General features: G+C 38.9%; 1 protein-coding gene across 1 annotated transcript in view; it reads left to right on the forward strand.

Annotated features, from left to right (window-relative positions):
* SI (sucrase-isomaltase) overlaps positions 1-22,901 on the forward strand; it is an 82,366-nt gene that overhangs the window by 23,205 nt on the left and 36,260 nt on the right. The window contains exons 3-14 of the mRNA XM_069864963.1: positions 6,401-6,524; positions 8,145-8,218; positions 12,105-12,225; positions 12,313-12,422; positions 13,118-13,269; positions 15,968-16,139; positions 17,399-17,498; positions 18,085-18,197; positions 18,999-19,124; positions 19,950-20,081; positions 20,249-20,368; positions 20,799-20,912. Coding sequence (XP_069721064.1) covers positions 6,401-6,524; positions 8,145-8,218; positions 12,105-12,225; positions 12,313-12,422; positions 13,118-13,269; positions 15,968-16,139; positions 17,399-17,498; positions 18,085-18,197; positions 18,999-19,124; positions 19,950-20,081; positions 20,249-20,368; positions 20,799-20,912 — 1,458 coding nt within the window. The remainder of the gene's footprint in view (positions 1-6,400; positions 6,525-8,144; positions 8,219-12,104; positions 12,226-12,312; positions 12,423-13,117; positions 13,270-15,967; positions 16,140-17,398; positions 17,499-18,084; positions 18,198-18,998; positions 19,125-19,949; positions 20,082-20,248; positions 20,369-20,798; positions 20,913-22,901) is intronic.

Genomic DNA, 22,901 nt, shown 5'->3' on the forward strand with positions numbered 1-22,901 from the left:
TCAGTTATTTAACTTTTGTCCAGTATTTGTTTTGTCTCAGAAGTAGTAAGTTATTACTCAATGTATGCAGGGGCTGTAATGTTCAGATATATACAAATATATTTAGATATAAACTGTAGAACAACTGTGCCCGTACTGCCAGGGAAGGACCTGTGCATAGTCCCCCTGTCCCCATACCTGGGAGAGAAGCCATGGGATGCTCCTACTGGAGGAAACCAGCACCTCAACTCACATTCTACAAGGCATTTGTTCAGCAGGGCATAACAACCAGAAACTTCAGGGGCTGTAAGGCTCGCTGGCATAACAATCCAGTGACTCCTTGGAGAAGCTGGGCCTTCTTTGAGTCTCTAGGTAGAAAGCTTTGTATGTCACTGATCAAACCATAATTCACTTATATGTCATTCTGAGGTCACATTATTTTTCATTGAGGCCCTGAAATATTCTCTGCATGCCAAAGTAATGCAAGTCTATTCAGATCTGAACTATGCAAGTTGTTAAAGCAGAATCTTCTCACAGCTGACACTGAAACTTTCCCATTATTGCCTGGTCTTGTCTCAGGTTGTCTTGATAAGACTATTACCCTTCTTTCACACAATGCCAATCATCTAAAGACTTCAGAAGCATTCACAGAACTATTTTCATCTTCACTATCTGTATGGAAAAATCATGAAACAAGTGGATGATGAGAGCATGATGATTGGCAGCTGACAGTTAATAAGTAGCTCACCTGGGAGTGGAGTGCAGACCTATGGCTCTTTGCACTGAACTTGTGCTCAATACACAGGAAGATGATAAAGGCTGATATCTCCTTCTCCTAAAGGAACAAGGGCTGCATCTAGTATTTCAGAGAAGGAGACCTCAGTTGGCAGCTGCCTTGCCATGTGCAGAAGGTAAATCAAGATAATTTTTTTCCCAGGCTTGAGGGATGAATCTTCCCCATTTCTGTCTCTAAAAACTGCTCAGCCTCCTTCCTTCCTTGAATATGACCATGCTGAAGAGCTCCCCATTCGCTTAACTGTGACTGCAGAGTGGTTTCAGCCATGCAAACATTGCGTGTGGGAAGTATGGGAGCGTGATCCTGTTGGATCTGTGATAGACGTCTTTCCATGCTGGTTAATGATTATGTTCCTGACTGAACTGGTATTCTGCAAGCCACTTCTTGTAGGCATTAAGGGCTCCAAACTGTAACTTAAAGTAAATGTTCGATACCAAAACAGTGAAAAAACTAACCATAAAAAAAACATAAGCTATTTCTTTTTCCTTGAATGTTCCTTGGCTGAAAACTCTATTATTAGTACAACCACGAGGGACCTAAAGCTTTTTTCAAGATGCATGTGATTTAATTAAAATGGAACTGTTAAAGCTAAGAGATAAATGTCACTTTTTAAATCACTACATTTTTAATTATGCCCAATATCCTACCTTGTTTTCCTACACCATTCTCTACAGTGTAGCCTGTACTCTTGTGCTGGTAATTCTGCTTTACCAGCTGTCAAACATTTATCGGCTCTTAATTTCTGCAAACCAAAGCAGGGCACAGCAGAGACCATGCTGTTCCATCTCGTAATTTATTAGAGTTCTTGGTTGTCTTTATGGTCTCTTGGCATCCCTGAATAAAGAGCCTTCACCATACTTGCTTCTTGGAGGTCAATATTGCTTCTTGGAGGTCAATATCACATCTTGACCTGAAAGACCTCTTGTTGATATCCTTTGTAGACTAATGAAAATACACTTGGTTAGGAAACCTGCTGGTTAACCCTTTTGTAGGACCTTTTTGTTCAGTGGTTTTATGTTCTCAAGTTGAATAGAAAATGTTTCTAGGTGATTGATAGCAGAAGTGTGTAGCACTGTGAATTCAGGAAAGCACTTAAGCAAATGGTTATATTGATGGCAGCGTGATTGCAGGCATGTTTAAATGAAACACAAGGTCATGGGCTTTGCTGGACTGAGTGCTTTCCTGGAACAGTTAAGTGGATATGAACCCTGGAAAACAGGTATATGTCAAAGCAAGCCCCCAGGACTCCCAAACCATTGGTATCTTCATAATCCATGTGAAAACATTATTTCTTAATATGCATTCATAAAGCTGCATATTAACAATGTTGAGGAGGATTTCCAGAGCTTACTTGTGCACATGCAGCCTTGCACTATGTAATGAAATGGAGAGTGAGACAACTAAATAACAGGCTGCATTTCAAAAACAGGGTTACTGAGAGTGGTAGTATTGATTTGTGAACAGATGAATGGTTACGGGAGAGACCCAGTGCTCTATACATATGATTGATTTTCTTTCTTTTAAGTGCTGACTAAGGAGAAGAGAACCACCCCCTTTGTGCTCAGAGAGGACAAATCTCATTTCTGCACTTCACAGTGGGAGGTGAGACATTCAGGAAACTGGATAAATTTGTGAACAGTTCGAAAAATAGAAGTGGCACTTCTCAGCCATTTTCATATAACTGAAAAATAACTTAAATACTGTAACTGTATGAACTGAAAGTTTTGCTTTGGAAAATACAGTTAAGATTCTCTCTGTTGTGAGAAAAAGACAAAACTCAGTTACTTATGAAAGTTTCATATTAAGATGATTGAAGCTTCTTCAGTATAAACTCTTTTCCATGTTACTCTTTCATCTTTTCCTTCTGCTTTTGACATTTATTGTTAATATCTCATGAAATCTGTTCACATTGATAGTAATTTCAATGCTGTATAGTTCATTCCTAAAAACATTTTAATGGCCATAAGTTCATCTCTCTTTTGGAACTGTTTTAATAGCTCTTTTCCTCATTTGGGAACATTTAATGACCTCTTGTGGTGTTTAATCCAGAAGTGATTGACAAAATGTCAAGGTTCCATGGAGGTTCTAGTAGCAATATGCAAAGTTATTTGTGTGTCTTGTAAAGATACGCAAAATAAAGAAAAACGTTTTAGTTATGCAGTATGAATAAGTTTATTGATATTGTATTGCTGCATTTCTCTCATTTGCGGAGTGTGATGCGTCACATAGAAGCAAAATATTATTAATTAACCAGCTATTCTTTGGCTGCAATAATCACAGTGACTATGTTTAGTCCAAAGAGTTTCTGTAATCTGCCTGTAATTATGTATATACTTGCCATTGGTAGTTGGGTTAGCAAACAGCGTAATAAACTGATAACAGCACAGGATAAAGCATGGGTTTTGATGTTGAGCTTTACAATCAAGAGCAGCAAATGAAGGAAGCAGATGGGCTTTAAGGTATGTCATACCTTCTATTGCATCCTAGTTTCTGGAGACCTTTACTTCGCTGCTGAATACACATCATGCAGCATTACTTAGATTTAAAAATTATAAAGTCTTGTTTCCAAGGTCTCGCATGCTGGGAGAGACCATGAGAAGGAAAGAACTGAAATGCAATGTTACAGTGGTTGCATGCCTGATGACATGAACTTTAATAAAATTCTAGTTTTCAGGAAAATGAACGTTACTTTTTATGACTCCTAATCAACATATATTCAAGCAGTGTTAAAGGGAACTCAGGAGGGGAACTACTGGAGTGACATTTCCTCATCGTAAGGAAACAGGTCTTAAGATGTATACTTTTCTATGTACAGTGCAGTTTCAGTCTTTAAGTACAATATTCCCTGGGGCAGTAACAATTAATATAATATTAAAAATGGCAGCAAATTTTTATATTACTGGAGAAAATATGAATAGCTCTGTTATTTGCATAAGCTTCTTTATTAATCAGCATACTAAAAAGCAATTAGTTATCTAAGTACTAGCTTTACCCTTCTGGGGACTGCTGATGGGTCAATATTGTCTTTACTCTTCGTTCATTTCTGTGTCTGTGGCATTTCCATGAATAGGGGTGCAGATAGGTTGATGGATTATACTGGGAAGAAATGAGAGGCAAGAATATACAATAGATTTACACTATTATTTCACAAAAAATAAAGTGCTCCTTTGAAAATACTTTTCATTCCTTTGGTTAGTCACTAAAACACATAAAAGTGTTTTGCTATGTCAATGCAATGCAAATGTATTCCCACACATTCTTACTTTAAGTAAAACTAACAAATTTCTCTGTATTTAAGACTGTTTTATAAGGTTAAATGTTCTTAACCAAATGTAAAATGTAGTAGCTGTTTGCCAATACATATTGATCTGGATGCTGGAGATTAGTTTTAATTAGTTCTTTTGCTGGTGCACAGTTAAATGTTAATGGTACCATGTTGTTCTTTGCATGGGGCTGGTCAGCTGGTTCTGCAGCCAGCACAGCTTTGTTGGTGCAGCAAGCCTGTCTTCATTGTGCCTCACCAACAAAAAAGAAATACCGGGAAAAAGATTACTTTCACACAACATTTAAAGGCACTGAATCATTGATGTACACACCCTCATTTCAGTTGTGTAATGTAACTTATAGTTTTCAAAGCTCTTACTTCTGTTTTCCTCATCCCAATAGTGTTTCTCTGGTTCTAGATGGGCAAGAGGAAATTCAGTGGGCTGGAACTCACCCTAATTGTCCTTTTCTGCCTGGTGCTGATTATAGCCTGTGTCCTCATTTCAGTTGTGATTTCCAGAGCTATCTGTGTTTCATGGCCTTATACGTGTGATGTATTCTTCCACTTTATAAATAAGTAATTTGCCCTGTTACCTATGTCTTGACTTTCCCATATGTCATAAGCATGCAATCAGACCTCAGTAGAAGTTTTTGTCCAGTACATTTTTAGCAAATCACAGTCTTCTTTTATAAAACAGGATCTAGTCTGTGTTTGTACTAAAGAAGAAAACTCAAAGAAAAAAAAGAAGGGAAGAGGATTTGGGTTGTTTTCTATTTCAGTAATTTCAGTAACATGTGAAAAACTCCGCAGTTAATCTCAGGAGAGAATTGTTCTTTGCTTGCTTATTAAGTGGTCTGAAGGGAAGAATAAAAAAATTTCTCAGTGATTGCCCACTAGTGTAATAATGCAGTAATCTGTGCTGTGTGAATTATCCTGAAAATCACAGAATGGTGGGAGTTGGAATGGACTTCTGGAGATCATTCAGTCCAAATTCCCTGCTAAAGCAGGCTCACCTAGAGCAGGTTGTACAGGAATGTGTCCAGGCAGGATTTGAATATCTCCGGAGAAGGAGACTCCACAGCTTCTTTGGGCAGCCTGTTCCAGTGCTCTACCACCCTCACAGCAAAGTTTTTCCTCATGTTCAAGTGTAACTTCCCGTGTTCCAGTTTGTACCCATTGCTCCTTATCCTGTCACTGTGCACTAGGGAAGAATATGACTATCATCCTGACACCCACTCTTTAGATACTCATAAGCAATTATAAAGTCCCCACTCAGTCTTCTCTTCTCCAGGCTAAACAGACCCAGGTCTCTCAGCCTTTCCTCATGTGGGAGATGCTCCAGTCCCTTAATTGACTTTGTGGCCCTCTGCTCAACTCTCTGCAGTAGTTCCTTGCTTTTCTTGAGCTGGGAAGCCCAGAGCTGGACACAGTACGCCACATGGGGTCTTGCTAGGGCTGAGTAGAGCACTCTTCTTAATGTACCCCATGATACCATTTGCCTTCTTGTCCACAAGGGCACGTTGCTGGCTCATGGTTAGCTTGTTGTCCGCCAGAATTCCAGCAGGTCAACCCCTGTACTGGTGCAGGGAATTTGTCCTCCTCTAGGTACAGGACTTTGGACTTGCCTTCATTGAACTTCATTAGGTTCTTCTCTATCCAACTCTTCAGCCTGTCCAGGTCTTCCTGAATAGCCGGGTGGCTCTCAGGTGTATCAGCCACTCCTCCTCATTTTGTATCCTCAGCAAACTTGCTGATGGTGCACTCTGTCCCCTCATCCAGGTCATTGATGAATATGCTGAACAAAATTGGACCTGGTATTGACCCCTGGAGAATACCACTAGCTACACGTTTCCAACTAGACTCTGCACTGAACCTCTGAGCTATGTGATCCAGCCAATTCTTAATCTATTTCGCTGTCTGCTCATCTAACCTTGGCTTCCTAATCTTTCCTATGAGGATGTTATGGGAGACAGTGTCAAAAGACTTGCTAAAGCCAAGGTGGACAGCTTCCACTGCTCTCCCCTCATCTACCCAGCCACTCATGCCATCATTGAAGGCTATTGGATTGTCTGAGCATGATTTCTCCCTGGTGAACCCAGGTTGGCCACTCTCCCTAACCCTCTTTTCCTCCAGATGCTTGGACATCTAGAATGAACTGTTCCATCACCTGAGAGATTACCCGTGAGACTTTTGCACATAGTCCTTAAAGAGCGTGTTATTTAAACTCTGGGATTAGGGGATGTGGTTTAAAACTTGAATCATTGATAGATTTTGCTGACTTATTAAATTAGTAATGTAACATAGTTTTCAAAACTCTTACTTCTGTTTTCCTGATCTCAATAGTGTTTCTCTGGTTCTAGATGGGCAAAAGGAAATTCAGTGGGCTGGAACTCACCCTAATTGTCCTTTTCTGCCTGGTGCTGATTATAGCCTGTGTCCTTATTGGGCTTTTCGCAGCAGGTGAACCTGGAGTCAAAACTACAGGTAAGTACTTCCCATTGCTCTGTTCCTACTGCAGCAAAAATCCTGAATGGGACGCTATTCTCTGCCTGCTCAAACTATTGTAAATGCCACTGAGCTTCTGGAACATTGGCACCATTTCTGTCCCTGTTTGATTCAGACTTTTCAAGAACATGCATTTTCAACTGAAGAGATGGGAAAAAAGTAAACACAAACCGCACAAGCATTTCTCTGCTGTCCTTTGCAAAATCGATGTTTTTACTGTGGCTATCAGTGTTACTGTTATAATTTTCCTATAAACCAAGGTTGACACGTGATTGTTTTTACAGATAACATGAATGACATTACCTGTTATAAATTCAAGGAATAAATAACATATCTATGAATTTATAGCCATAAAAACTCCTTTTATCTCTTCCTCTAAAGACTCATTTTTAGTCTATTTATTTTACACGATTCCTGTACTTTTTAAGATAATAAAGAAAACACTCAAAAAGGAGAAAAATGGTCAGGGAGACTACGTGGGAGCAGAGTGTTGAAAAACAGCCTAAAAACATAAAGTCCCTGTATTGGTACATTAGAAACCACTTGTCTTACAGGGATGTGACACTTTGCTTTACCTACAGTTCCATTTTGTCTGAGTAATCCTATTTGCATGTGGCAATAGAAGCAAAAAAGCTTGGAGCTGTAAAATAAAAATAATTGCTAGTACACAACAATTATCATAGTGTTTTGGTAAAGCTGCCCATAAAAACTAATATCTGTGTATTCTAGCTGTTTCAGTCACAGCATGCTTATGTATCTGAGCAAAAGCTACAAGTGCATGTACTGCAAACAGGCAAATCTGTGTGTTTTGTGTGATCTCGGCCTGAGACAAGATTTCTACACTTTGTAGCTCTCATTCTGAATACATATAGTGTTCCAAAATATATATAAAATAACTTTTACTGTTGGGAGAAACTGAGAACAACCATCAGGTTCTATTTTGTTAGTTAAAGCTGTTAAGAAGTCACCTTAAATTTGGTCCAAAAAACCTGAAATCTAATGGGGCATCTTAATGGAGCTTTAAGGTGCTATAAAAGAATAGTATATCAGGGGAAGGAGCACCAATGAAAGCACGAGCAAAGTACCCTTTAAGAAAAAGTCCTTCCAATTGTAATTTTTCTTGTATTTTCACAAAAAGTAATGCATACTGAGCTAGAGGACTTACTGAAAAATAGATGAATATATATCTTAAGAAATAGAATTATAAATTTTACCCATATGTTCAAAAACTTCAAAGTATACTTGTCCTACCTTTATCCAAAATAGTTGTGTGCAATTTTTCAAAGCACAAACAACACTAGCACTCATTTATAATCATTTGAATCTATACTAACACCCTGGAGTTGTAGAAGGCCAGGTTAGATGGGCCTTAGGCAGCCTGATCTAGTGGGACATGTCCCTGCCCACGGCAGAGGGGTTGGAACCAGATGATCTTTAAGGTCCCTTCCAATCCAAACTGTTCTATGATTCTATAAAGGCTAGGTTTTCAAGATGGTGAGAAAGAGCCAGCAGAGGCAGTTACTGAATTAACAAGTAATCACTTTGTTTCTACCTTTTTTGAAATTCTAGTAATAACCCATTGCTTTATTTCCCTAACAGAATTTTTACCAGTATGTCCGAACATATTAATAACAGAGAGAATTGACTGCATCCCCGATCAAGTAGCAACAAAGGTCAGAAAACATTCTAGAAAGGATTAGAAAATAGCCTCATGCTCAATTGAAAAAATTTAACTGATCTCTACTCTATCCATTTTTTTTCTTAACCTTTTTTAATCTGTGATTGATTGATTGATTGAACAATTTGCAGGGATGTGTAACTCCTGTATAACCTGTTGACAGAAGGTCTGATTTTTCTAGTCAATGTAACAGTTTGCTGTCAAAGGTTGAAGACCACTGTCAGAGTACTCCCCAGCGGTTTGGTTTTGGGATAGCTGGAAACAAATTAGTCAGACATCAAGCATCAAAAAAAAAAAAAATCACTCTATTTTGAGAAGCTTTATCTGAGCAGTTTCTTTTTGGCTGATGGTCAAGTACTAGCATTTATAATGGTTCAGGAAGAGCAGGTGAAGATGCTCTTTATCCACATGGTCAGGACTTTTATACTAAAAAGGACATGGTCACAGTTTCCTTTCAGAACCAAACTGAATCTCAGTGTCTTCCTTTTTTGGTTGTGGTGTCTCTCATCTGGGAAAGTACGGAGTTTAGAAATTAGATTTTGAATTATGAATCTATGAATGAAGATTCCCAGTTAAAAGTATCATCTTCGTTTTTGCAGTGCTCTCACATTCGGAGCATTTTTGGAGTGGTTGATCATGAAAGGCTGCCATTATTATTATTAGTAATAATAGCGGGTAATAGTAATAATATACTAATATAATATTAGTATAATTATAATAGTAATAATAATATTATTAGTAGTAATAATAGTAATAATATTAGTAGTAATAATAATAATAATATTTATAATGGATGTTCTTATTTTCTGATGGAAGCTAGTGGATGCCTGGCATCTTTCTTTGGTTTAGGGGGCCAGCTTAAGAGAAAAATAATGAATATATTATGTTGTGTGATGTTAATGTCGTTCACAGAGGTATTAGAAATGATTAACTAGCTGTCTCACTCTCTGAGGAAATTCCCAGTCTAATTCCAGAAACGACAGTTGTTAGAGCTTCTGTCATGCTGTGGGTTTTGTTGTGATATGTAGTTCAATAAAGTCCCGAGGGCAAACAGGTTAGTAAAGCTTAAATCACTGCCCGTTCCTCTACCTTTTCAGTTCCTTCACCCTGGCAAGAGCGAGAACACCCTGGTAGGAGCAGCCATGCAGATCACTTTAATCCTGAAGTACTATTTTTGAAGCAGTCACCCCACATTAAGTGCTGCACTCATCATGCAGTTACCTGCTTAGAATAACACAACTCTTTTGTAGTGGTTTCCATTAGTAGTTTTCAGAATAAACAGCGGCTGGGAAAATTAGGACTTGCATAAGCTCCTATAGCACGTTAGTGTCTGTCCCGATTTCTTTGTTCACTGAAGATGTCCTAGATGAAGCCAGAAAATGAGAGGATTGCAGAGGATAAAAGTATGGAAAGCAAATATATATTTATTAACTTATCACAGGGTTGATGAAGATAGATATGCTGAAAGAAAGTAGATATTTATTAACTATTCACTGCTGTGGAAAATTGCCATGAAATTTGAATAGGCAAGAAGAATGCACTAGTCAAAACTGAACTACCCTAAGCAGAGCTACTGTAGTCCATTATGGGCTGACACCTCTGAAAGCTTGGGGGGAAGGTGTATTGTTTGGATTCTTTTTATTTGTGTTGTTTTTCCACAAAATATCCTGCTGACAGAGGTTTGTTTGGGTGCACATAAGGGAAGCATTTTAGTTCAGCACATAGAAAATCTATTTTTTTAATCCTTTGTGCTCAGTTCAATATTCAGAAGCCATCTCATACTGTACCTCAGCACAAATTGTTGCCTTGTATCTAGGATTATTTCTAATTAAGTTTTGACTTTCTTGTTGGCTTTATTGGGTAATGGTATCTGTTATGCTGGGTTTATGGCTCAGAGGCTGTGATCAGCTCACATCGTTATTTAAACTAAATGATAGCTTTTATAACAGTTTCTGTAGTGTCTTTGAATGAACTCTGCTTCTTTCCCTGTGTCAGGCGTAACCAATCTTACGCTTCTGTGTTTACCTCTTTCTGTAGCAAGCTCAATGTGCCATGAAAATACAAAGCTATAACTTACAAATCCACTAGAATAAGATCTAGCTAGAAGAATATTACTGGACTGTAAAATAACTGCTGAAAGTAGTCAACAAGTATTCTTGAGAAGTAGCTGGGGAAAAAGAAAAGCATGCTTCTGAAGTTAGGAACACAAATGCTTGAACTACCGGGCTTTAGGAAAATCTGTTGTTCAAGCTATTCTGCTTTGCATGGGATAATCACTGATCTAGAAAGCATTAAAAGGATGGAGGTAGCATCACTGTTCTTATGTATTTAGGATATTTTCCTGTGTATGAAGGAAATCAGGTAAGTGAATTAAGGGAGCAAAGCTTTGATCTGTGCAGTCTTGGAGGGTGCTTGTTCTCATTTATTCTGAAATAGTTTATAAAAGAGAAAATAGGGAACTCTCATAGTGGGAGTTGGGAATGTGGAAAGTAAGGATGGGTTTTTCACAGCCTTAGAAAGTGCATTGATTTGTGGATCGATGTGGGTGAGAATGAGTTACTACATCTTTCCTCCAACCATATTTTTTGCTTGAAACCTGATGAAAATGACAGCATACATGCTTTCTGATGTGATGAGTCTACGTCAGAGGCACAAACACTCATCTGTTTGGTGAGTGTGGGGTTTGTCTTGGGTGGTTTTGCAGAGATTACTGGGCTCTGTTCCATCACTACTGAATTAATGCACTAAGGCTTCCCAAGCCAGTAGCTCTGTGAGCTCCCTCTGTGTTTGCTTCACCATTTGCATGATTTCTGAGCTGGAGCTGGGTTATCTTTGTTCTGTTCAGACACTAAGTAAATCATTTGACCTGTACTGACCAGGCTGGGCTCTATAACCCAAATCAAGTGCCAGCAAGGGCAGCAGCAATAAAGATTTTGAACCACCTCCACCTGTGTCAGGCTGCAGAATATTTTAAATAAGCATGGCACAAACACCAAAAAAATTTGGCCTCGCTCGGATGAAGGCAGAAACAGTTTCTGATAGTGAGCAGGTGGAGGGAAAGGTCTTTAAGATCTGTATGTTCAGTTTGGATAACTGAGATCACTTATGGACACTGCCCTTTACCCTCACTTGAAGCTTGTTGTATTACTACTGTCCTTTGTCCTAAGCTGCGGACTTAATGGGAGAAAATGTGCAGTAATTTAGTGACGTATTACCCAAATCTTATCTTCAAATGTAGAACTCATGCAAACAGTGTGTGAATAAGTTAATTTCTAACAGCAAAGCACAGGTACTGTAGCTTAGTGGACCACTGAAAAGTAGTGCAAAGGTTGGTAACACTACACTTTAAACACATATGCTTTAAACAGTTTCTTGGGTTTCTTAAAAAAAAAAAAAGTGTTTTTTGTCAATTTGATGTTCTGCAGAAGCAATCTGAACATTTCTGATCTTGGAAAATTACATCAATATGTAGATATTATACACGACTATCAGTTACACATACACAGAAGTTTAACAAACAGATCTCTACCAGGTTTTAAACCAATTATAACTTTTAATGCCTCTCCAAGTGTGTGAATTTTGGTCAGACTATAATGCATCTGCCACTGCTGAAATTCTTCAATAATTCTTTTTAAATGTTCATTTTACTGGTGGATATTGTTGTTTAAAGAATGTATGCTTAATAACCACATTTCTACTCTGAATCTAGTAAAAAACTTATTTCTGTGTAGTATATTCTGGCCATTGAATTCACCTGATAGATTTTCAGAGAAGGAGTTGATCCCATTGCAGATATTATTAAGGTTCCTGATGTTTGGCTTAAAATGCACTCTATGTCCATTTTAACTGTTTAATTTGTACCCCTCATATCCTTGAATCAGAGCACCTGTCAACTACGTGGCTGCTGCTGGAGTCCCCTGAGTGATGTCAGTGTGCCCTGGTGTTTCTACTCTTCAAACCATGGGTATAAAGTGGATGGGTCAATACGATCAACTCAGGCAGGTAAGATGAAGGCTGAGCTCCCCAGTTTATGCAAATGCGAATATCCAATTCAAGACAATAACATTGCAATATGTGTTTTTTCCGAAGGATTTGAGGCTACGCTAAATAGGCTGCCATCACCTTCCCTCTTTGGAAATGATATCGACACTGTCCTCCTCACAGGAGAGTACCAAACAGCAAATCGTTTCCGGTTCAAGGTTAGGTTTTTTTCTATGCTGTTTTAAGGTTTATGTTCTGTGCAAGATTTTAGGCTGGCTGATATGGTATATTGAGTTTAGGAGGGCTGGATTAATCCCTCTGATGCAGTTTCATGACTCCCACTGAAGTGCTTAGCTCCTCCTTTCTTCATCCTCTATGCTGTTGCAATGCATCAGATTAACAAGAGTTTAGCACAGTGGGACCTCTGAGTGAAAAATTACTGAGAGCTTTGAAAAGCTCTGCTTTTAAACTATCTACCTTTTTTCCTCATCACAGGAAAATTTGGGGTATGAATGTATTTACTTACTTTTTAAGTAAGCCTGGCCATCCCTGTCAATTGTTTTGACAGAAAACATTAACTCTTCCACTGATTTCCATTTTCTATGGAAAACTCACGGTCCATGCCCTAAATATGGGGTATTCATGGGTTCAGGGGTTGAACAGGACTTCTTCTGTGGAAGATCTTTCTCTTGTGGTAGATTCCTGCTGAACCAGGGAAACACAGGGTCAAGTATTATGAGGAAATTGACTGAGAATGAGTGATGGAAGTTGGAAGTAAATAACAATTAAGGCAGGGCAGACTGCAATGGGGTGGGATTATCCTAAGTTAGAACTATGTGTTAATGCTGGGAAATGTTTGAATTGGGCATTAGTTTTTAAAGACCCAGTAATTCTGTTGTTTAAATATGTGCAGATCACTGATCCTGAAAAAAAAAGATTTGAAGTCCCTCATGAGCATGTCCGTTCTTTCACTGGACAAGCAGCCTCCAATCTAAAGTACAAGGTGGATGTGAAGCAGAACCCTTTTGGTATTGTGGTGACCAGAGTGAGCAATGGTAAAGTGCTGTAAGTAACATTGCTGTTCCTTCTGAATGATACAAACGTCTTTGGTTTTCTCTGAAAGTCCATGTTGCCACACAACAAACGTACATCTAAGACGCCACGTGTGAAGTGCCACATTGGACATTTAATCTACTTCCCTTCTTTTGACTGACAGATGTTCTGCAAGGACTCTTGCAAGGCCTTTGTAAACAAATTCTGCAATAGGGAGAGCTCTATCTAAAATCTTCTAGGCCTTGCTCGCTGTTGTCTTTCCTCCAGTACTAGGGAAATCTTTACAGCTACTTTGTTCCATCAGTTTGGGGAATTGTTATTCTTTGAAGGACTTCTTTACCAGTGCTTTAAATTGCATAGGAACTCTCTTCACTGCATCTTTTATTTTATTTGTCGCAATCATTCTGAAGCTCTGAATCACCAAAATGAGACTGCCCTTTAGACCTCTTTATACCTGTAGCAAGCCACTGGTAAGCTGTTTATGTAATACTGTAAGTGAAACCTTTGACATACCTGTGTGCCGAATGCTTTCCTCCCCTTTAGGGTCTAAAAATAAAGAAATAAATAACCCCTACAATCCTAAAGGCATGTCTTTAAGACTCATTACAGGGGCGGATGTGTCAGGATGAACATGATTATTAAGTCAGGCCAAGAATGATTACCTGTCAGAATGGTAGGCCAGTTGGATTATCAATGCTTCCAGTTTAATTAATTAGCAATTACTTTTGTGCTCTTATTAGTATTGTTTTCTTGCTCAGAGTCCTCCATAATGATTGATTTGCAATTATAGGGAGCACAAAAGATGGACGTGGTGTTCAGTTGTGCGTGACTGATTAAGGGGTATATGGAGGGGGAATAAGAAACCCAGTCCAATGGAAACAGGCTGAAACAGTGCTCTGGAAGATTGCCTGTATTTTCCTTAAGCTTTTATATAATTGAGTAAAAGTGATTGCATATTATGTTTTGAAAGAAAAAAAAAATTACAAGGATACCTGCTTCTGAGTCTGAGTATCCCAAAGAAAGCTGCTGTTATCATGGGATAAGGGCAGTCCCTTAGATATCCTTGATCATCTTGTTTACACAAGATGAGTGCCTTCTCCCAACCCTAAAACAATCAGAGGTGAGATCTCTTTGGAAGAGTGGGGACCAATGTGTTGTTGCAGTTCCTTACAAAAGTTCTAATTATCCAGACAGTTATAAAGGCTATGACTTTCTGTCATCAGTTGTTCCACTTGGACCTGCAAAAGCATTAGAGTTCTGATAGACCAATTACCATCATCATTTGCAAGACAACCTGAAAGTTTGGCATACTTAAATAAGTTATACAAACTTTCTCCTCCAAAAAAAACCCCAGTATGCAAAAATGCATCAGGTGAGGATTTGATCTACAAATCTCTAAAAAGTTAGTGTTTTTAACTTTATGAAAAAAAACACAGAAAATGTAATATAAGCAGATTAAAATTGCAGCAAGCCCAAACTCTCTTATTTTTGTCCCTTTTTTGTGCAGTGTCTGTAGTTGCTATTGCAATAGTTGAAGAACTTCTTTAAGCATTAAACAAATTACAGTTAGTGACGTATTCGTAGTGATAAATGTAGTTATAGCATACTAATATATCTGAATTGATAAAGTCCCTTAAATCAATGTGGCTATGATTGCGTAAAGCCAAGAGAAAGTTCTGTTTCTTTCCCCCACGTAAATATCATGACTGTTAAATGTCACAAAGGACACAAGAAAATAGAGTTTTAAAAAGTGATTCTAATTAAAATGACTGTAGTAGATAAAATGATATTCTTTTGAAATCATGTATGATGTGAATACACATTGAGGTATTTTGCAATCTCAAATTAAGTAATTTTCTCTGCTTTCAAGGAAAGACTGTGTTTCTGCAGATCCTCATGTGTTCTTGTTTTAATGAAGCTGAAGATAACCTTCAAATCTGAGGATCAGCTCCATTCCAATTGCTCTCTGCTTTAAATCTGGTTTAGCTCTAAGATTAACATGACAAAAATTGCAGCGTTCTTGCCACATGATAGAAAATGAGCACATTTTGGTGCTGTTGTGGGCACCCACCTGGCTGCAGAAAACATCTTTGCCTATGTTTCCCTCCATTCATCAGGAGTGAGGAGACCTGAGATGCCCAATGAAGCTTTTTTGGCACCCTAGGAGACCACAGGCAGGGTCATAACCTGAACCTATGCAAAGGATCACATTATCACTTTAATCTGCACTCATCTATGCATGAGTTATTTGAAAGCTTGCATGTAGCCATAGTTTGCTTTGCCCTGTAGTCACTGGCAAGTAATAGCTGCAGTTGATTTGCATAATCTGATGGAGTGGATTATTTTTGTGATTCTGTCCACCTACAGAAATTTTCCATCTGCCCTGTGAGTGTCCATGGAGAGTGGATTCAGGATTCAGTGCAACAGATGCAGGGTGGGAAGCTTTGGTGGAAGAGAGGAGTGCAAACATACACCCGAAAATAGATTGGCCATTTGTATGAGAGGTTTCTATAGGATCAATAGGTGCCACTCACCTCCTTCTCTGTGCAAGGGTTGCTCTACTCCAGCCACGCACAATTCCACATCCCTCTCCTTTAGGTCCCTGAGTGGAGACCTGAACGTGCTATCCAGCTCTGTCTAAACAGAATAGAACCAAGTCCTGCATTAACTCTTGTTAATTTTTTGTTGTTGTTTTTAACTTTTTCATCAGGTTTAATACTACCATAGGACCACTGCAGTACGCCGATCAGTTTTTGCAGCTATCGATCAAACTACCTAGCAGCAACATTTATGGTGTGGGAGAGCATGTGCATAAGCAGTACCGGCATGATGTTAACTGGAAAACCTGGCCCATCTTCAGCAGGGATATTGGTCCCTCTGGGGTAAGGACTGGTTTTATTACATTTCATTCTTTGCAGATGACTTCTGGGATTTAAGCCTGTTATTTGGTAGACACAGTGATAATATCCATTGAGTTTTTTCCCTAAAAACTTGTCAGGCGCTGCATGTTACTACTTAAAAGCTCAATGGGACTGATGGAAGTTCCCTGAGGAATAGCTTTTTATAAATATGTTGATTTTTGTGTTGCTGTGCATTTGAAAACCACTTGATAAACATGAGTATATGAGAGCCTTCTGTTTCTACTGAAATAGCAATATGTGCTATTGCAGTGCTGGGTGCAGCAGTTAGTACTGTTGTCACATGTACCTTCAGTCAACATCCTGGTAGCCTGGAAAATGATGGAAGCATTCCCTTTCACAGCCGTGTCTTTACAAGATAAAATATGCCTGTTAGTTGTTCTTTGTTTCTATAGTTTCTATGGCTGTTTCTGTCTTAAACAATTTCCTTAGTGTTTTGCAGGGTTTTTTTTCTGTTTTACTAACCAAAGCTATACAGTAAGACACAATACATAATAATACATAATAATTAATAAGGTGCCTTACCTGGAGGCACCTTTCACTATTTTTTTGCTTTCAGGTTTCTGCCTGAAAGGCTTTATTGAGTGTAGAGTCATTATGTTAAACTAGCAGTGAATGGAATCAAGTTAGGCTAATTTCAAATTGCTCAAGTTTGTTTGTTGTTAACTTCACCTAAGTTTTCTTTTGTAGGGAAGAAGCACAAATATTACAGCAGTTGTAAAAAATCCTACTTTTTTGTTGCTAATAATAACAGGAAAAAATATTAGAAAGGAAATGAAAAAGAAGCAAGGCAGTCTCTTACTTATGTAGATTAGACAGTAAAATTATTACCTTGCAGGATTAATAGAAGTGGAGATGAGATGTAAAATCCAATCTATGGTGAAAGGTGATGATAGCACCTTTCAAGTTTTATTGTTCACTTGAAATAGTATATGCCCAGAAATAGTACCTCAATATACAGACTTGCCTGAAGATCCATCATATCTGCTTGATTTTGTTTTCTGTAGTGTTTGGGAAAATTTTGTTTTAATGGAAAATGTTCTCATAAGGGAGAATAATGCCAGAAAAGACAACACAGAACTGTAGGAAAGTGTCAGGATTTTTATTTTTGGGTTATTTTGTATATTTTGAGAAGTTTCATCTACTATGTGGGGATAGGTTTTTAAATATCCCAGTACAGTTATTGATTTTAATCAGCTTTCTTTTCCTTTTTATCCTTTAAGGAAATGCATAACTTATATGGAGTTCAAACTTTCTTCCTGTGTTTAGAAGACAGCAGTGGAGCCTCCTTTGGTGTTTTCCTAATGAACAGCAATGCTATGGGTAAGAAAGCTTTCTCTGTAGCTCTGAGCATTGCAATTAAGTATCTTATTTGATCTACGGAACTGGGATCAAAACTGTAGTGTTTAGCTTAAGTGATATAAGCAGTAAGTAGTGCACTGGAAAGATGAAGATTGTGCTGGAAACCTGGGGGTCAGAAACCTATACAAAGTCTGTGCAGCTCTGAGCTCATGTTCAGGACGCTGGAATTGGAGCCTAAATTTGGAGTGAGTAATATTTGAAGGTAAATACCTTTTAGTCTCTTTAGGTAAGCATGAATATATGCATGCTTTATAAAGCTCTTCACATCTCTACAGTCTGGAAAGTTGTACTAAAAATTTAAAGATTAAAGGTTAAGCTATCAGACTTCTAATTCTTTTCTCTGCAAGATGTACAGGAATGGAAATACTGGCATTTACAAGAGTCATCTGAATATATTTCCCCTTTATTGCAAGTTCAATTAATTGGTTTGGATTTCTAAGGTATTTTTGTCTTGTAGGTTTTTTCTCCTAATCATCAGATAGAAAACTACAAAGTTGTTTTAGAATTATGGTATTTAGAATTGCTTTTATGCCCTCTTGTTTGGCAGATTTTGTGCTGCAGCCTGCTCCAGCAGTGACCTACAGAACCATTGGTGGGATCCTTGATTTTTATGTCTTGTTGGGGGATACTCCAGAGCAAGTAGTTCAGGAATACCTGAAGGTACCTTTAACTAGAGAGACTTTGCATTTGAAAATTTTTAAAAGTGCTTGACATTTTTTAGGTTTTTTTTTCCCCCTACCACTTTATATGACAGTATGTCTTCACTATGTTATCTATTAACTCAAAATATGACTCAGTATATATTTAACTAAGAATAGCTGTTCATACATCTCAGATGTGGCTGCTGTCAATAGTAATAACTAACTGGGGTTGAGCTGGGGTATAGATGTTTTTAGGTGGCCTTTTATAGGCATCTGAAACCTAATCACTAATTTCTCTGGAGATCCTGGAGCAGAGACCATGCAGCAGTTTGAGGCCCAAGAAGGTTGTTGCTGCTAAATTCATCAGCCTGCATAGTCTGACTGATCTACACAGTGGTAACTGGAGCTAGAGATGGTCTACGTGGAAAAAAAATCTACTTTCTTGCTGGAGCTTACTCTTGTTATAAGGACAAACTCTTACTCATACGGCAATATTATAGGGTAGATAAATATTCTTACAAGAATGTTATGGTTTTATGGTCATAAGGTAACAGTGATACCTTTGTATTTCCAAAGAGCCACTTACTTTTCTATGACATCTTAAAAAGTGGGTGTTGGCCTAAAACATTTTTATTTCTTAGAAAAAATAATAATCATAGAAAAGTATTGCATTTGGAAGTGGGCTGCTCATTTCTCACACTCCAGCTTAGGTTATATCATTCAAATAGATCGTAGGAGTATGAATCTAGGGAAACGGGCACCAAAGTGACACATGCAGGGTCCACTGACAATGTCTGGGATTTTTGCTCTCAACTTGCAGCTCGTGGGACTGCCAGCAATGCCCTCCTACTGGAGCCTGGGCTTCCAGCTCAGCCGATGGAATTATGGGTCTTTGGATGAGGTGAAGGCGGTTGTGGAGAGGAACAGAGCTATTGGGCTCCCTTATGTGAGTATGGGGTTTGAGAAGGGCAGCAACTCCATGAAGGCAGAGCTTTGGAGGAGAAATCATCCACAGATCCCTGACCATGGTGTGTTCCCCATCCAGTTCATTTCTCTTTGATTTAAATTAGTAAATTTCTAGTGCATAGTCTTCTGCTTTTTACACATTTTAATTGTAGACCCATTATCAGAATGTGGAATACGGTGGAGTATAATTACAGTAAGTTATATTTGAGGAATTTACTGTAATACTTCTTCAATTACACTTTCCAACAATATCCTCTTATCTTCACGTGTTACCTAATGCACGAATCTTTCTTTTTAATTGTCCAGTGGACAATTATGGAATGGTATATTATTGTTAATTGACAGCCAGAGGTAAAGTACAATTAACTTTTAAAATTAGATTTCAGATTAAATTAGCCTGATGGCCTAAATAGGATAAAAGTACTCTAATGTTAAGCTGAGACATGAAGAAGAAACATTTGTATTTAAGGGGATAGCTCTTGAAATCAGGCAACTACAATGAAAATAGCCATGCATGCAACAGCTGTTAGAAAAGATGGTAATATACCTATTCATTTAAATTCTGATACTGTTACATGCAGGTCTTTTTAGGCACAGAAGATGTATCAAAACCATTAATTAGGGCTGTAAGTATGAGATAAGATATGCAGTGTTTGCAAGGAGTCCTGACAACGTACTTTCTACCTGATTGCAGCAAATTCACTACAGGACAAATGAGAAACGTCAGAAGAAATTGTATTGTATTAATGAGCAAAATCTTTAGATATCATTTATCAAGTTAAAACTGAACTCCCTTCCCTTTCAGGATGCTCAGATTACCGATATTGACTATATGGAGGGAAAGAAAGATTTTACTTATGACAAAGTGAAGTTTCAAGATCTCCCTAATTTTGCAGCTTATATGCATAACTATGGACAAAAGTATATTATCATCTTGGTAAGCATTTAGCTATTTCTTTTCCCTTGTTAATACTACTGTTATAGCTTTATTTCTTGATCTTTCCTTATTTTATGTAATTATTGCATTTATTGCCTAACATTCTGTAATAATTAATGGAGTGTATCCTGGGTTGTTCTTAATTTCTGCTTTCTAATTTTCTTTAGGATGCTGCTATAAGCACACAAAATCTAGTTGATGGTAGTCCATATGGAAGCTACGTCAGGGGAGAGAGCAAGAAAGTCTGGGTTAATGAATCAGATGGAGTAACAACATTAGTTGGGGAGGTAATCACATTTTTGTGTATTCGAACTTGTTCTCTTGTCACGATTATAACTTTATTTAGGTCAGGGTGTTCCTTTTAAATTTTCATTTTCAGAGTTATTTCTTTCAGTAAAATGAAGAGAACAGAGGCTCTTTTTTCACAAGGAGTCACATGGAGAATATGAGGGGCAATGGGTACAAGTTGCACTGGAAATTTTTTATAGTGAGAACAATCGTTCACTGGAAACCATCCCTGGTAGTTTCCATCACTGGAGGTTTTCAAGATGCAGTTGGACATGGTGCTACATTATCTCATATAGTTTCTCTTTCCTGTGAAAGGTGGAACCACATGATCTTTCAACGTCCCTTCCAACCTGGGCTGTTCTATGATTCTAAGAATTCTTTTTAGTATCATTAGCAGTTTAATTTGTTGTTTCCCTTTTAATACTGCAGGTGTGGCCAGGGGAGACTGTTTTCCCGGACTTCACCAACCCAGAATGCACTAGCTGGTGGGTGGAAGAATGCAAACTGTTCTATAATGTTGTGCCATATGATGGGATATGGATTGTAAGTAATTCAGAACTTTGTTTTTTATTTTTTGCTTTTAGTTTTAAAAATAAGTAAAGATAGGTGTTTATCAAATTCAGTTTGCATTTTTGCAATTTATTTTTACTAACCTGAAATTCATGCAGGATGTGCATGTCTTCTGGTGTTGAATTTGCCCTTCAAATTTGAATTTTAGATTTTAATTTGAATCATTAATTGTGGTATTTAAATGATCAGTATGCTGGTTTTTGGATGTTCAGTGACGCTTTGAAATGCTTCAGTTGATGAACCATTGCTTAAGGCAAATGCTAGCATGCTCCTGTATTCAGAAGGACAATATTTGGATACCTGGTCAGTGAACATGCACTGAAGAGGTCCCGAATAAAGGTTATAACACATAAAACCTATGTATCTATGCTCTAAGTAGCTCATGGAATTTCTGGTTAGTTAATCTGCAATTGTTCTTCTAGATATGGATTTGGAAAAATCAGGCTCCCTAGACAGGTTCTTCCACAAAAGGACTAAAATAGAGTCTGTGACAGTGGATTTTAGGTACAGATCATGGAAATGAGATGAGTTTAAGAACCATTTTGACTGACTGGATTAGTCTTCCAAAGGAATATCCTGTAATAAAACTCAAGAAATGTTTGTGGGCTCTGGAAGAGGGGACAGGCCTCTTGGGTGGACTACAGGAGGGAAGTGAGATTGTGTAGAGAAAAAATCAGAAGGGCTAAGGCTCAACTAGAAATCAGATTGGCAAAGTCTGTGAAAGATAACAAAAAATCCTTCTATAAATATATAAATAATAAAAGGAGGACTAGGGAGACCATACAGTCCCTATTGGATGCAGAAGGAACAACAGTGACAGGGGATGAGGAAAAGGCTGAGGTACTTAATGCCTTCTTTGCCTCAGTCTTTAATTGTAAAGAAAGGCGTTCCCTCTGTGTACAAACCCAGGAGCTAGAGGAGCAAAATGAGGCTCCCGTGATCCAAGAGGAGGTGGTCAGAGCCTTGCTAGCCCGACTAGACACCCACAAGTGTATGGGGCCGGATGGGATTCACCCAAGGGTATTGAAGGAGCTGGCGGATGTGCTGGCCAAACCCCTTTCCATCATCTTCCAACAGTCCTGGCTGACTGGGGAAGTCCCACTGGACTGGAGGCTGGCTGATGTTGTGCCCATCTACAAGAAGGGTTGCAGCGAGGACCCAGGAAACTACTGGCCTGTCAGTCTGACCTCAGTGCCAGGGAAAGTCATGGAGCAGGTGATCTTGAGTGCTATCATGAAGCACATGCAAGAGAACTGGGTGATCAGGCCCAGTCAACACGGGTTCACAAAAGGCAGGTCTTGCCAGACTAACCTGATCGCCTTCTATGACAAAGTGACTCGGCTGCTGGATGAGGGAAAGGCTGTGGATGTATCTTCCTGGACTTCAGTAAAGCCTTTGACACAGTTTCTCACAGCGTTCTGCTTGAGAAACTGTCAGCCTCTGGCCTGGACAGGCTCACACTCTCCTGGGTGGAAAACTGGTTGGATGGCCGGGCCCAGAGAGTGGTGGGAAATGGTGTGAAATCCAGCTGGAGGCCAGTGACAAGTGGGGTTCCCCAGGGCTCAGTGCTGGGTCCAGCCCTGTTCAATGTCTTCATCAATGACCTGGATGAAGGCATCGAGTGCACCCTTAGCAAGTTTGTGGACGACACTAAGCTGAGTGGAAGTGTTGATCTGCTGGAGGGTCGGGAGGCTCTGCAAAGGGATCTGAACAGGCTGGACCGCTGGGCAGAGTCCATGAGGTTTAACAAGGCCAAATGCCGGGTCCTGCATGTGGGGCACAACAACCCTCTGCAGTGCTACAGGCTAGGAGAAGTCTGTCTAGAAAGCTGCCTGGAGGAGAGGGACCTGGGTGTGTTGGTTGACAGCGACTGAACATGAGCCAGCAGTGTGCCCAGGTGGCCAAGAAGGCCAATGGCATCTTGGCTTGTATCAGAAACGGCGTGACCAGCAGGTCCAGGGA

This window comes from Phaenicophaeus curvirostris, chromosome 10, assembly GCF_032191515.1.
Source record: "Phaenicophaeus curvirostris isolate KB17595 chromosome 10, BPBGC_Pcur_1.0, whole genome shotgun sequence".
NCBI lineage: Eukaryota > Metazoa > Chordata > Aves > Cuculiformes > Cuculidae > Phaenicophaeus > Phaenicophaeus curvirostris.